The following is a 13197-nucleotide window of genomic DNA, read 5'->3' as shown; positions in this document are numbered from 1 at the left end:
CTCGTGTGGAGTCGGTATTTATAACAAATCGAACGGGCAATTAACTACCTTCTTTCTTTCGCCGGATTACCGAATTGTTTCCGCTGTCGATCTCGTCAATTTTAATTCAAATCTAGTCGGTAATTTGGCGCACGATCGACGTCCCGTTACAAACAACAACATTCTTTACGGGATTCTATCGTTTTCTGCCATGCCACCGCCGCTCGTTCCTAAAAACACGTCGTAGATACGACAAATTCTCTGTTTGTACTGAGTATTTACCGGGGAACTTCCTACGTATGTGTTCGAGTTTCGGTTTCGGGTGTAACCGGATGTGGGGGAACTGCGTGGTTTAAGTTGGAAGAGGAAAGGAACCGCGATGGCAGTCGTCTTTCGGTAGAAACGACTGGATTGGAAGGAAAAGGAAAGCGAAAAAGAGAATTGTCTCCACCCCGGTGGACGAAGGTCTGTGTCAGTCGGCGGCCAGCTGGGAGAGGAAAGGAGCCCGAGCCCCAGAGCCCGGAAGGGGGCGCCGGGGCCGCCTGGCCGGCCCGGACGGCCCGGGCCGGAGACGGAATTACGAATCGAACCGCGTATCGGAGCCGTGACGTCAGTCCGTGGGAAAGGCGAAAGCTGGCGATTCCGGGACTTTAACGATTTCTCCCGCGTGTTTTCCGTTCGTGCCGCGGGGTCCGGACGTCCTCGCGCCAGTCCGTGCCCGGGTCCGACACTCGCTCGAACGGCAGGAGCCCGCTCCTCCGGCAGATAGGGTCGGCCAGCGCCATGAGCGAGTTCCGGGCTCCCTTCCATTCGGCTCTGGACCACGTCCTCGACCGCAGGTAAGCTGCCGCTTCGGACGCCGCGCGCTTTAAAAACCCGACCCGGCCGTCTATTAATTAGCGGCCGGCGCGATCGATGACCCTTCGTCCTCGTCGGAGGGTAATCGATTCTACCGGAAAGACGATACGCTCGCGCCCCTTTTCTCCCTCTTTTCGCGCTTCCGGCCCGCTCTTTCTTTCCGTCGCCGGCGGGTGGCGTCGTCGCTCCTCCCGGCGCGCGTCCTATTCCGCGCCGCGTAAAGAGAATCTCCTTTCGGACGGAAGTCGTCGGGACAGGTGACTAGCTCGAGAGGTAGAGTTCGGCCGCTTCCGGATGCCGTTCCCTTCCCGTCGAGATGCCCGCCCGTCTTACGCCCGGCCGCATCGTAATTGCGCGTGCGGCGCGCGCACGGTTGCGGTGTCTCCGAGGAAGATGCGGAACTGTCCATACGAGAAATTCGAAAGAAAACAGCGGCATTTTCTCTATCTCAAAGGCAAAAGAAAACGGTTCCGAAGATTGACAACTTTTGTGTTGTCGCTCTTCCTCTTCCCTCGGAAAATTAACCTAGAATAACACCGGAGAAGAGAAAGGAGTGTTGACGAAGATCCAAAATCTGGTCGTTCTCTTCCGTTTCCGGCGATCGATGGTCAGGGAGACGGGTGGCGAAAAATCCGGGATTAGAAGGTCTCACCCCGATTAGTCTTACGGGAAACGAATCGGGATTTTCGCTAGATAATTTCCGTTTTCGACACTCTCTCTTCATCTGTAAGAATACGATCCCCGTTTTGGAGAACCTGCGATCTCCCGAAACTTCGCTTTCCTTTAATTAATATCGAGTTAATAACATCGAACGAATACCTGTCGAAAGACCCGCTTCCGGTTGAAATTTTTTCAATTGTCTAAAGCATTCTCGTTACTTTTACGTTTCCATTTAACTTTATGCGCGGTTGTAACGTAGTTTATAATAGCCGCATTTAAATTCGATCCACTCCGCATCGCCTCGATTATACCTCTTCCTTTTATAAGTATTAATTATTCTATATATGTGAAGTTAAGATTCTTTCTTCACCCTTCGAATTATACTCCGTAGCATCCGAAATTCCGTCGGATCTTTCTTCCTTACTATGAGAGAGAGTAAGGCTATAACTTTCTTTGTCTAAACACTCGTAGTTATAGTAAACACTCGATATTTTCAACCGTCGTAGTATCGTCTTCGTCTCTATACGTGTCGCTTACCCCCAACAAAATGTATTCTTTCAAAAATTGCGTTTTAAGTCGGAGGAGCGAGGAGCGTGAGAATGATCCAGATCGCGTTAATCGCTCTACGACGTTCGAATGTCTCGTTAAAAAGATAGTCGATGGAGAATAACTACTTCCAGTCTTCACCTCGAGAACGGGAACGAATTATTTCCGGTGTAAATCGATTAAAAACCAACGTTAGATCCTATCGAAAACAAACATTCCTAATCGGATGAAAGGTGAAGCCGCATTTTTTTTTCGAAACGACTTCCGTTGGTGGTGAAAAATATCGGAATTCTTCGAGTATAACGGCCTATAACAAACGAATGTAAAGGGTATTACGTCGATTACGCTATAAAACAGTTACCGACCGTTTTATACACCACGTCGACACCTTTCAAACAGTTAACGTTAACGTATTTCTTATCGAAGAAATTTTAGGAGGAGAACCGATCCAGAATTGCCACCGTAGGTTCTTCTACGCCAACAAATATCGATTTTTCTTTGGCCATTATACTTATTTACGGGTAATTCGAAAATATTTACCGGAAATAATTTAGTTTCTCGTAGATTTTTATTCCGGATTCTACCAGAAGCTTATTCTACGAGATATTCGGGTAGTTAATACAGCATCTCTGTCTAGACGATCAGCTTACATCTTAAAGCCGTGTGTTTAACGTCGAGTGAAAAATGTTCAGAAGTTTAAATCTTAAAATTATACAGCAAACTTGCTAATTCTCTTTACTAGGAAAGGATAATTACATTTATAATAATTTCCAGATATTTTTCTTCGACGGATTGTTTGGTTTGATGGCATAAGACGAAGCAACGTAAGGGCGATCTGCTCTGCCGAGGGAGCCAGTTTTTCGTAGAAAATCCTTTCCGAGAGGACTTTCTATAGGAAATCGGTTCCTATTTGGATGAAACTTTAGTCACTTGGTGTTAGTTAGACAGGTGAAGAAAACCCGAAAACTCCAAGCTCCCTGCCCGTCGGTGGTCGCAAACCCGCAACTGACCACCAGTGTCGAGTAATTTTATCCATCCAGCTATTTGTAAACCTATTTTTCTTGACAATTATGAAGCTATTTAGCTAATCAGAATCTTCTTTTTCCTCCATTTTCTAATTTTTTTCAAATATTTAATTACCGTCAAAACGAATCAGAAAATTCAGTAACGAAATACGTAACGATAATTTAATGGAAAATACTTAAATAAAACAATGGAAAACTCTTCAAATGTCTTTTCAAAAGCTTCTTGAATGTCGAGAAATTGTGAAGAACTACTTTTAATTGTAAAATGTGCAAAGAAATGATCCGATTAGAGAAATTTTGGTGTTTTAAACTATTTTATAAAATGATTTATCCGTACAATTTAGCGATGATTTCTGCTTGTATTACCTTTCTTTTATTCTATTCTGTTATATATAAAAATTTTACTTATCAGTTAGAATTGAGGAATTTGAAACTTTTCGAACTCGTTCCTCTTAAGAGGAACAGTGAAAAAGTCCACTTCGTAATTAATCAAACTTCGAGGAATTGTTACGGTGGCGAGAATGAAGTCCAAGTAATTGAAAGTTCCGATCAAATAATTCGAAACTGCAAAAACGAATTCTTTTCGCTTTAATCTAATAAACTTACCGAGGAAAAACTAATCGAAAGGAGAACGTGGCAATGGAACGAGCACAAATTTTCTATCACTCCTAAGAAAGAATGAAACACGAGAGAATAATTATCCTACAACCACCGAGACATTTTCGTGAGTATTTGAAGACCGGTCGACAGTACGCAATAATTTTTCCCCCTGTAATTGCTCTTTTTAAGACGTTTCGCGACGATTCTGGGAACGTTGAATCCAGTCGCAGGTTTTCTGGCAAGAAATTTGTTTTCTTTCGATTCTCCTCGATAGGAAAAGCATTCTTTTCTTATTGAAAGAAGGTCTCGACGTAATTTCTTTGTGTCTAGCAACCGAGTTTCGATCGTAATGATAATCAGACACGAAAACTCTCGAATATATCGTAACGGTGGCTGATTATTCTTTCTCCTACGATACCAATTCGTATTTACGTGTTAAAATAGAAATATCGACACTAATCATAATAGAAATTGCACAGGATAATTAAATATAAGTACAAAATACAGCAAACTTCAATGATATTAAATTCCTAACATATTTAATTTGAATATTTTAATAATATTTGTCAAACTCGAGATATAAACGAACGAACCATGGATAGAAAAATGACACAAATCGACAGTGTTTATAGTTACAAAAGAGAAACTATCGTTTGAAATACAGAAACACGGCGTAAAATTGATGCTGCAAACTATCTCGATCAACACCGATGCGTAAAGATAAAAAAAATATTCACTTTGAAATATCGACGTGAACAGATGGAAGGAAAATAAAACATTTCACCAAAAGCGAGCTTTACTCATCATTCAAATTTTCGGTTAATGTAACCCTTGGTGCCAAGATGGCGGCTCGTCTCTGATTCCAGCAAGGAAACAGTGGAAGGTGCCTCCTACTGTTTTTTTTGCTGGAATTAGAGACGAGTCGCCATCTTGGCACCAAGGGTTACATTAACCAAATTTTCTAATTAAATACACACACCCGAACTATTGTAGATAAGAAGTACAGAAAATTAAAACAATATAACAAATTCGTATTTATAGAATAAAGCTTTTAACACCACAAAACCTATACATCTTATAGGAAGTTGCAATCGCCTTGTTTAATAAGTTTAACAAACACATGATCAAAAGTAATATCAAATGAGATCCGTTTTTCTTTGTATTCTCGCAGAAAAATCATTGAATATTCCTTTGTTTTTTTTTTAAATATATATATATATATATATATTTATAATAGGTCCGATTTGTATTCGATGTAACAGGAGACGAAGGCGTTTCTCGTCCGAAACTTCGATATTCGATCTTTGTATTTCTTACAAGAGAGAAGGTCTTTTTCTTTATGCTATAGATAAACTCCGTTCTACACCCATTCATTAAGCGAAGCAACCGCGGATGAACGTTCTTTTTATTGATTTTTCGAGTTTTATTTATTTAAGTATGGCTAAAAACAACCAATGAAGGTTATTTAAACTTCTATAATTAATACGTGCGCTTAGATACAAGAACAGATATTTTATACTTTATACAAATGGGATATTTTCTTTCGGAAAGGCAAATAATGCCTTTCCGAAAGAAAATATCCCAATTAAAATAAATGCAAATAAACCCGAGATGAATAATAAAGTAGCAAACGTACAAAATAATTAATTAAAAATGTCGTAAAAAACGTAGACGTACGAGTAAATACGAGTAAATAGATAATGTGTCGAGAGATCCTATAATTTGTATTTGGAGTGTTCGTTTCGTTGGAGGACGTTTCTTTCTTAAATTCTTCTTATCTTAAAGAATATTTCAAGTTATTTCTCGATCGTTCAAGTGTTTTTCCTATTTCTCGAAACTTTTTTATTCCGGAGATTTGTAGATATCGTACACTCTCCACATGAATGTTTGGAAGGTAGCACGACACTCAGGCACTCACCCTTCGAGTGGCCATCCCCGGTACAACTGGTAAGTTAGAGGGGAAGCGGCATTTTCGGGAGCGAATGGGTGGGCGAGTGCGGAACGTCACGAACGGAGATAATCCATCGTTTCCGGCCAGAAACAAAAATATTCCTTTGCTCTAATAGTGTCACGAGGGCGAGGGAATGGTAATAGAGGGGAAGAGAGAGCCGATCTTAAGAATACATTAGCGAAAGAATGAAATAGTTTGTGTAGAAATCGCGAAGGACTGGAGCGTGCATAAAAACATGCAGATGCGGAAAGTAATTCTGCTTTTGTTTTTTTTTTCCAGGTTTCCGGAATCGTTGAGAGCGGCCGGAGAACGAAGATCGAGGGTAAGTGAAGCGTTGGAGGGAAATAAGGCGCGCGACACGCTACGCCGATGCTCCTTTCGCGTGCACTTTTCGTGATTAACTGGATTTTTTTATCGTCCTACGAATCGAAAGATCATTAAATCGAAAGTTCGACCCGATTAGGCCCTATTCGGACCTTAAATGATCTTTATTCCAAGAAGAGCATTCGAAAAGGATAGGTTCAATGGTACTAGCGACACTCACTCATCTGCGGTTAAACATCCGAAAGTAGAAGAGAGATGTGCAAGATAAATCCCTTAAATGAAGGATTTAACGTAAGAGGTACGACTTATTAACCTAATAATGTTTGTTTGACAGGAGAGAGGAAAGCCGGTCAATGGGAGCCAGTCGCCTCGCATAAGGACCAACGACGCTTACGTCCGCGAATCGGAAAGTAATTCGCTCACCATGGCTTTGATCGGTTGTCTGCCGGACAACGTACAACAGGTGAGTCTCTGACCTTTCTCTATCGAGTGCCGTCTGTCGATCGCGTCTATAATTTCGTCCGCAGGGGACACACTTTCCGATAAAATCCATCGATTGTCGGCTTTCCGCCACTCGTCCATCTGTCACGTTCTCCCTCCGCCCACCTAATTCGAGTTTCCCTCCATTAGCGCTCGTCAGACGTCGATTGTCCCAAACTAGACAAAAAGTGTTCTGACCGGGAGCTTTCTATTTGTTCAAATGCAGACACTACTATTAAATAGACGTTTAGTAGTGATGATGTGACGGGATGAACCTCTCGAGTGTTTCTTTGTATCTTTCGACCTATCTCTTTACTCTTCGTCATTGTACGATGCTTCAGTTTATTCGAGACTGTGAAATTTAAAATATTTTTGGACCGATTTTTGTAAATTTCGACTATTGTAATTTAAGCGAAATCGCTCGAGCTATTTTCTCCCTCCCTACAGGCATCTGCCTACGAAAAAGAAAAGAAAATAAGAGGCAGCAGCAGCTGTCAGACCGCATTTATGAGCGGCGAATTTCCAATTCTACTTAAAATAAAATGATAAATTTCATAAACTCGATGAGAAAGTCATGTGGTTTCGGAAAATATTTTTAAAACGATTTATATACGTATAAGTTACTTCAGCAAAAAGCGTGTCATGACGTTGTTCGCTGCCGATCTCCAGTACACACTCTCTTCTATTGTTACTGTCCGGGTTAACCGTACGATGGTCTTGTTGACAATTCTTTTTATTGTTTCAGTTGTCACGATTCTTGATGTTATTCTCGAAGTAGTTCAATGGTTTCGAAGCGTATTTGAATTCGTATTAATAGAATGTAAAATACTAAACTCTGTTACAATTGTAATGGCAATAAATACGAAAGACTCTTTAGCAGCTATAAAGCAAAATTCATAAAGTAACGACTGGAAAATAGAGGGTAATTTTAATATAAATAAAAGCGAAATGGGAGCGAAATGCATAAAGGATTAAAGTATACTGTACACGATGAAAAGAAGAGCGCTTAATCTCAAAATTTTCCACATTAATAGTTTAAATAATAAAGACCGAACGTTATCTAGAAAAGACAGTCGCCGAATACTATACATAGAAAAGCTTTCTTCTGCGTGAATGCTGGCAAAATGTCACGTCGATAGACAATAAGGAATACAAGGCGTGGAGTCGAAAGATTAAAAAACAACATTTTCGTCGAACGAAATCGTTGCCTTTTAATATTATATTACTGTTACACGGAAACGACAGTTTTATTGCGATTGGGTATAAAAATCCATTACGTAAAAACATAAGAGGACTTAAAAAACAAAAATAACTTACGTCTGACTATTTTTATTTAAAACAATTCAGTCTATTTTATTATTCGAGTAGTCGATAAGATGATTTCTATATAAATCGAATGGTTCAATAGTAAAGTCTTTTATATGTATACTTATACACACCTATTTTTTCTTGTTTCTCTTAAAAGTCAAATACAGTTTAAAGTTTAATTTAAAAAAAAACAATTAACTGTAAAAGATAAACGACGCCATTGCACTATTTTGTAATTTGTATTATATATTAATAAAATGCATTCTTCGACCATAGGAAGGGGCCCGTAAAGGAATAGACTAAGAAAAAAAAATCAAATCTCGGGACCGGCACTTTCCTCATCTCCTGAGATTTGCTTTAATCTTTTTTATTTGTTTTTGATTTTTAAAATAAAAAACTTTCATAAAGCGAAGTATTTTTTAAGATCATATTTATTTTACTTTATACTGAAGTAACTTCACGAGATAGGCCCTCTACTTCACCTTTAAGTCATATGCACAAGATGTATTATTCATAAGAGTCCACGATTTACAGTGTAGTTCTTGTTTTTTTTTTTTTTTTCTCCTGTTTTGACGTATATTTATTATTGACTTTTAGAAAAATAGACGAAGATAATGTAAGCAGAAAAAAAATCTATTATAGAATAAATGAAATGATTGTTACACGAATTAATTAACTAAAATTAGATGGTTGTAGTAAATCAATTCATTGGTTAATTAATGTAAATCGTTAACTTTATCCCTCCCGAGACCAAATCCTGCTACACTCTTGCTTCGAACGAACAACATTCAAACAATCGTCATTAAGTCCGACCTTACTCGACACCCCTTTATCTCTCCATCCCATCGACTTTTAACTACCAAAATTTAATAGCATTAACCCTCCTCCCAATAGACAAACCTTTCTACATAATTTCAGAAATTTTCGACTAAAAGCGCAAGAGTTATTAAGCTTCAAAGAGGGTGAACAAAATCGTACTTCACACACACAGGCACACACATATAGAAAAAAAACCCCCCCCCAAAGTCCCAAAAATGTAAAAATCTTGGAGGGGTCATTTTGTTAAAAATCAGAAGCCGCCCGACGAAATGTCTGATATGTAGTTTAATCTGGAAAACACTAGAGAAGTATTCAAATGACAATCCTTAATTGACTTCGATCGATTCGGGATTACTCGTTTAAATCAATTCTATTCAGACAGATCCGTTTATGCCAGTAGTTCTATCTTCCTCGATAGTTTTACCAACATTCAAATTCGAGTTTCGTGAAACTGTTTAGAATTTAAGTCTTTAATAGAGAAGAGATGACAACGGATGATTAACAATAATTAACCTGCAGTGTAACGAAATACCTAATAAGCGAGAATATATTTATAATATCGAGGAAATCTACCGATTGAAACAAAAGTATAAGTTAACGATTGATTTAGTCTATACGACATGGAATTGATGAATAAATGTATCTTCTTTCTGTTTTGTATTGTTTCTCGCTTCATTTGTCGTCCTTTCTATAAGTGCCTTGTTCTCGATGTAATATTTAAGCTGGAGTTCCAATACACAATACCATTCCCTACGGAGGAATTATCATTCTCTTTCTACCGTGTTAATTCGGTGAATAAAGCAAAAAGAATCTTCAACACACGATAACTAAAAACGGATTTTCAATTTTTATTTTATCGGATTGTTATTCGGGTGAACTCTCTAACGACAACATAAATACTTATTCGATATTTTGGTTTATACACTCTTTTTTTAGAGACAATCGATAAAATTTAGATTAGAAAAGTCAACGGAAATGAAAAACAAAATTACACTATACATTTTACTAGTCACGTAAATACAGTATAGCACGATTAAAATTCCAAATGTTGTCTCACATTGTTGTTTATTTTATCAAAATTCTGAATATTTAGCATTGTTAATTATAAACAATGAATTAATTACGTATAAAAATTCAGTTATTCAGTCTAATATATAAACTACTTTTGATAATTTTCTTATATTTTTAACAAAGGAACAAACGAAATTACAATTCGTATACTGTATCTTAAATAATGAAAATATACACTTTAACGAGTCCATACTGATTTTATTCCCATTTTATTATTTACATTTAATTAAGATCTAATCGAATATATGTGACGTGATTTAGGATTTTCAGTCTAATTAGTCGTTAATAAAAATTACTTAAAATATTTTATTTTATATTACTTTGGAACATTAGCGATGAGACATTATTTACGGAGAAAAACAATTAACGAATAGCGAATGTGACGACACACAATCGCCAAGCCGCTACTAAACAGGCGAAAATGAAATAAGCAATCAAATTTTCAGGCGCTGTTTCCAAGTATTTATTAGGTAAATTGCAAATACGAATGAATAGATTTATCCGTATAAATTTAGGATTAAAATACGGTGAGAATATCTCTCGACATTACAACTCATTGCAAATTAATAATACTGTATATTCAGTTGGATAAATTGAAATGTTGTACAGTACGTAAAATGTGTACTGATTTTTCCATAAGTTCATACATTTTTAAAGTGATGATCCTTCTAGTAAAGCCTTTGCGTATTCTGTTAGAAAATACATCGACTTGTTTTATCAAATACAAGTTAACTGTCAAACAAAATAACGTAATCTTAGATGTATTAAGCTTTGGAACAGATTCCGTACCGGATTTTTAAGGTTTTAATAACCGTTTTGTGTTAAAAAGTTACTTAATAACGTTTGTAATTATTAATTTATTGCAATCGTTTTAACAGTATTTGTGTTGTGTATTAAATAGTATGGTCCATTTCCTGTGTTTTCGTTTGTGCGTTGAACCCGAAAAGAATCATTCGCAATGCTCCATCTTAAGTTATTGTAGTAAGGAAATTTCAATTTCAAATACTCGTGAGATGGACAATAACACAGTAAAACACAAAAGCTATTAATTAGTTTTCATTAAAATGCAAATAAATGCATAATCTGCATAAAACGAAGAAAGATAAAGGTTTAAGTCAAGCAGAATAGAAAGTTAAATGTCTTTTTACGAGTAAAGAAAAATAATTGATGACAGAGCAAAAAACGAGTTCTAAGCAGCAATTATATGCAATTATCTGATATTTACAATTACGATTTGCGTAAGATTTTGTAAGAATCTGGTGTTTTCGATAACGTTCTTAAATTCTTTCGCGTGTGGCAGAGAAACTCTCCTTGTAGAATTGCGCTTTGTATTTTGATCAGTAAATCGTTGTATATTTATAAAGATACAGTTTAACCGAGCCCTTTCCTAATTTATAGTTAAGAAAGGGCACTCCCGTTTCCATTTATCCTAGAAGAGCAACGCATAGTGATACACGTTCTGTAGGTTGAAAGAGAATGTATCCATCACAAACTCTCATTGAATACTGTAAATTCGTAAATACTAATTTTTTTCTAGTTTTCTATCCGCCTTATTCTGCATTTCTTCGGATTGTATAACATTTATTTCATGTGGATTATTTATAGTATATAATTTGTCGCTTTCTCCGAGGAAGATGCCACAGACAGTCGAATGAATGATCTGCAACCAGTCAGTGTTCTTCTTATTTCGCTTTGCAGAATGTTAGATTTGTCCGTAGATATCGAATGTGATTCGGTAAATGATTCAGCAATTCTCCACGTCTCTTCGAATTAAAGCGATTTAAATAGAAAACAATGAAGTTATTGATAATTTTACGTAAGAGAAACGGAAAAGTATGCTGGCGATGACAACCAAACCTTCGAATTCTCATCTTTCCCGCCACTACGATAACGATTTAAGCTGGGCCAATTTTCGACTCCGTCAACATCGTTAGGTTAGCTTTTTAGAAACGATCCGGCCAACTGCAGACTTTCCCACGACTCGGCGCAACTATATCCGAAATACAATTAGACCTACCTCGATCGGTATTTTCTCCTTTTATACTTCTCTTCCCGTTTTAAAACGACGTTTCTATTAACTCTAACACTAATTTTCGTCTTACCATCCGATCGCGTACGAATCTACGAAATAAGAGAAGAGACACCGCCGTAACAATACCGTATTGTTTTATGAACTCGACAATAATAAAATGCATTGCCTGAGGAGAGCACTTCTATGTTTTATAATCGCGTTTAGTTTATAAAGGCGAACAACTGATGAACAATAAAAAAAAAATCCATGCTCATTCGCTGTGAATTTTATAAGGAAAATTAAGAGGAAAGCGAAAAAATGTATTCATTTGAAAAAAATAGTGGCGAGTTATCTTAAATGGAGTCGAAGGAATTACGAATTTAATGTTGAATGACTATAAAAATTGAATATCGTGGAGTAAAACGTATAAAATAAAGAAGAATAAACTTTAATTATTTAAATGGGAGAATGTTTCCGATCTTTCGCTATTATTCGATTGCATTTCTCTTCTCTTACTCTCGTCAATTATGAGTTTCGAACGGATTATTTTTCTCTCGTTTCATTCATTTTATATTTAGATATTCTTTATTGTGATAGTATAAAATGCCTTATTGAAATTGGCCATAAGATATTTGTGTTATCTACCTCCAATTTTACAATGCTATAGCCTATATTTTACCTAAGTCTTTTGTTCTAACTTCAATCGTTTTGTTTTTCTTTTCTTGTGTGTTGTGTACTGTTATTCTGTGTTAAAACGGATAAGTGAAAAAGAAAACTATTTGTTATGATATTCCTCGGTCCCGAAATAAAAGTAAAATTTAAATTATGTGTTCCATTGTGTTACTCGTTTTAACGTCGCTATGAAACACTCTTTACAATACGCTGTTTTATTTCTTCCTCGTACAGGCAATCAAGAGTTTCTCCATTCGTCCCGGTAAACAGCACATCACCTTCGCCTTTCCCTTTATGGAAGAAGCCATTCGAGGTTTCTGCGACAATCGCCAAACAACGGACATCGGGGGGAATCAGGAGAGACCTCGATATATCGCTTCGGGACTGTTCTTCGACGAGTGCTTCGAAGTCATTCACGGATTTCAGACCTACGTCACCATCGTTCCACACGTCAACAAGTACGTACACCACCGCGAGAATGCAATTTCAATAGCCTAGATATTTTTTAACGATATTAAAATATACACAGGTATATTTCAGTTTATCATTTATGTAGCGCATATATATAGTACGGTATACTGATATCAGAGAAGGTATATAAAAAATACGGAATAATGGATTTTATTACATAAAAACGTAGTAGAATCGTACGATAATTTCGGAAATGACTTTATAAAATCATATCCTTCTCCGGCATAAACGTCATAAAAGCTTTTCTGGTGATTTCGGAGGCGGAGGATGGTCGAAGGCGGCCATTTTCCGAAGGGAAAACGGCCGTCGTTCGATCAGAAAGACGTCCGAATTTGGAAAGGTGTCGCGACGACGGATGAAAAAGAAAATTTCGATTTTCCGCGCGGAGAAGGGAAAAAGAGTTTAAAAAGCAGAAGAAAGAA

At 37.2% G+C, this 13197-nt stretch overlaps 1 protein-coding gene across 1 annotated transcript in view; it reads left to right on the top strand.

Annotated features, from left to right (window-relative positions):
- Positions 1 to 703: 703 nt before the first annotated feature.
- Positions 704 to 13197, top strand: part of LOC136983372 (uncharacterized) — a 30922-nt gene continuing 18428 nt past the window's right edge. Inside the window, exons 1-4 of the mRNA XM_067280088.1 lie at positions 704 to 818; positions 5899 to 5941; positions 6278 to 6406; positions 12539 to 12762. Of these exons, the coding sequence (XP_067136189.1) occupies positions 763 to 818; positions 5899 to 5941; positions 6278 to 6406; positions 12539 to 12762 (452 nt within the window). The 5' untranslated portion in view covers positions 704 to 762. The remainder of the gene's footprint in view (positions 819 to 5898; positions 5942 to 6277; positions 6407 to 12538; positions 12763 to 13197) is intronic.

This window comes from Centruroides vittatus, unplaced genomic scaffold (assembly GCF_030686945.1).
Source record: "Centruroides vittatus isolate TY-2023 unplaced genomic scaffold, ASM3068694v2 contig_882, whole genome shotgun sequence".
NCBI classification, from domain to species: domain Eukaryota; kingdom Metazoa; phylum Arthropoda; class Arachnida; order Scorpiones; family Buthidae; genus Centruroides; species Centruroides vittatus.
The sequence above is the reverse complement of the archived record's forward strand: the minus strand, read 5'-3'. Positions and strand labels throughout refer to the sequence as shown.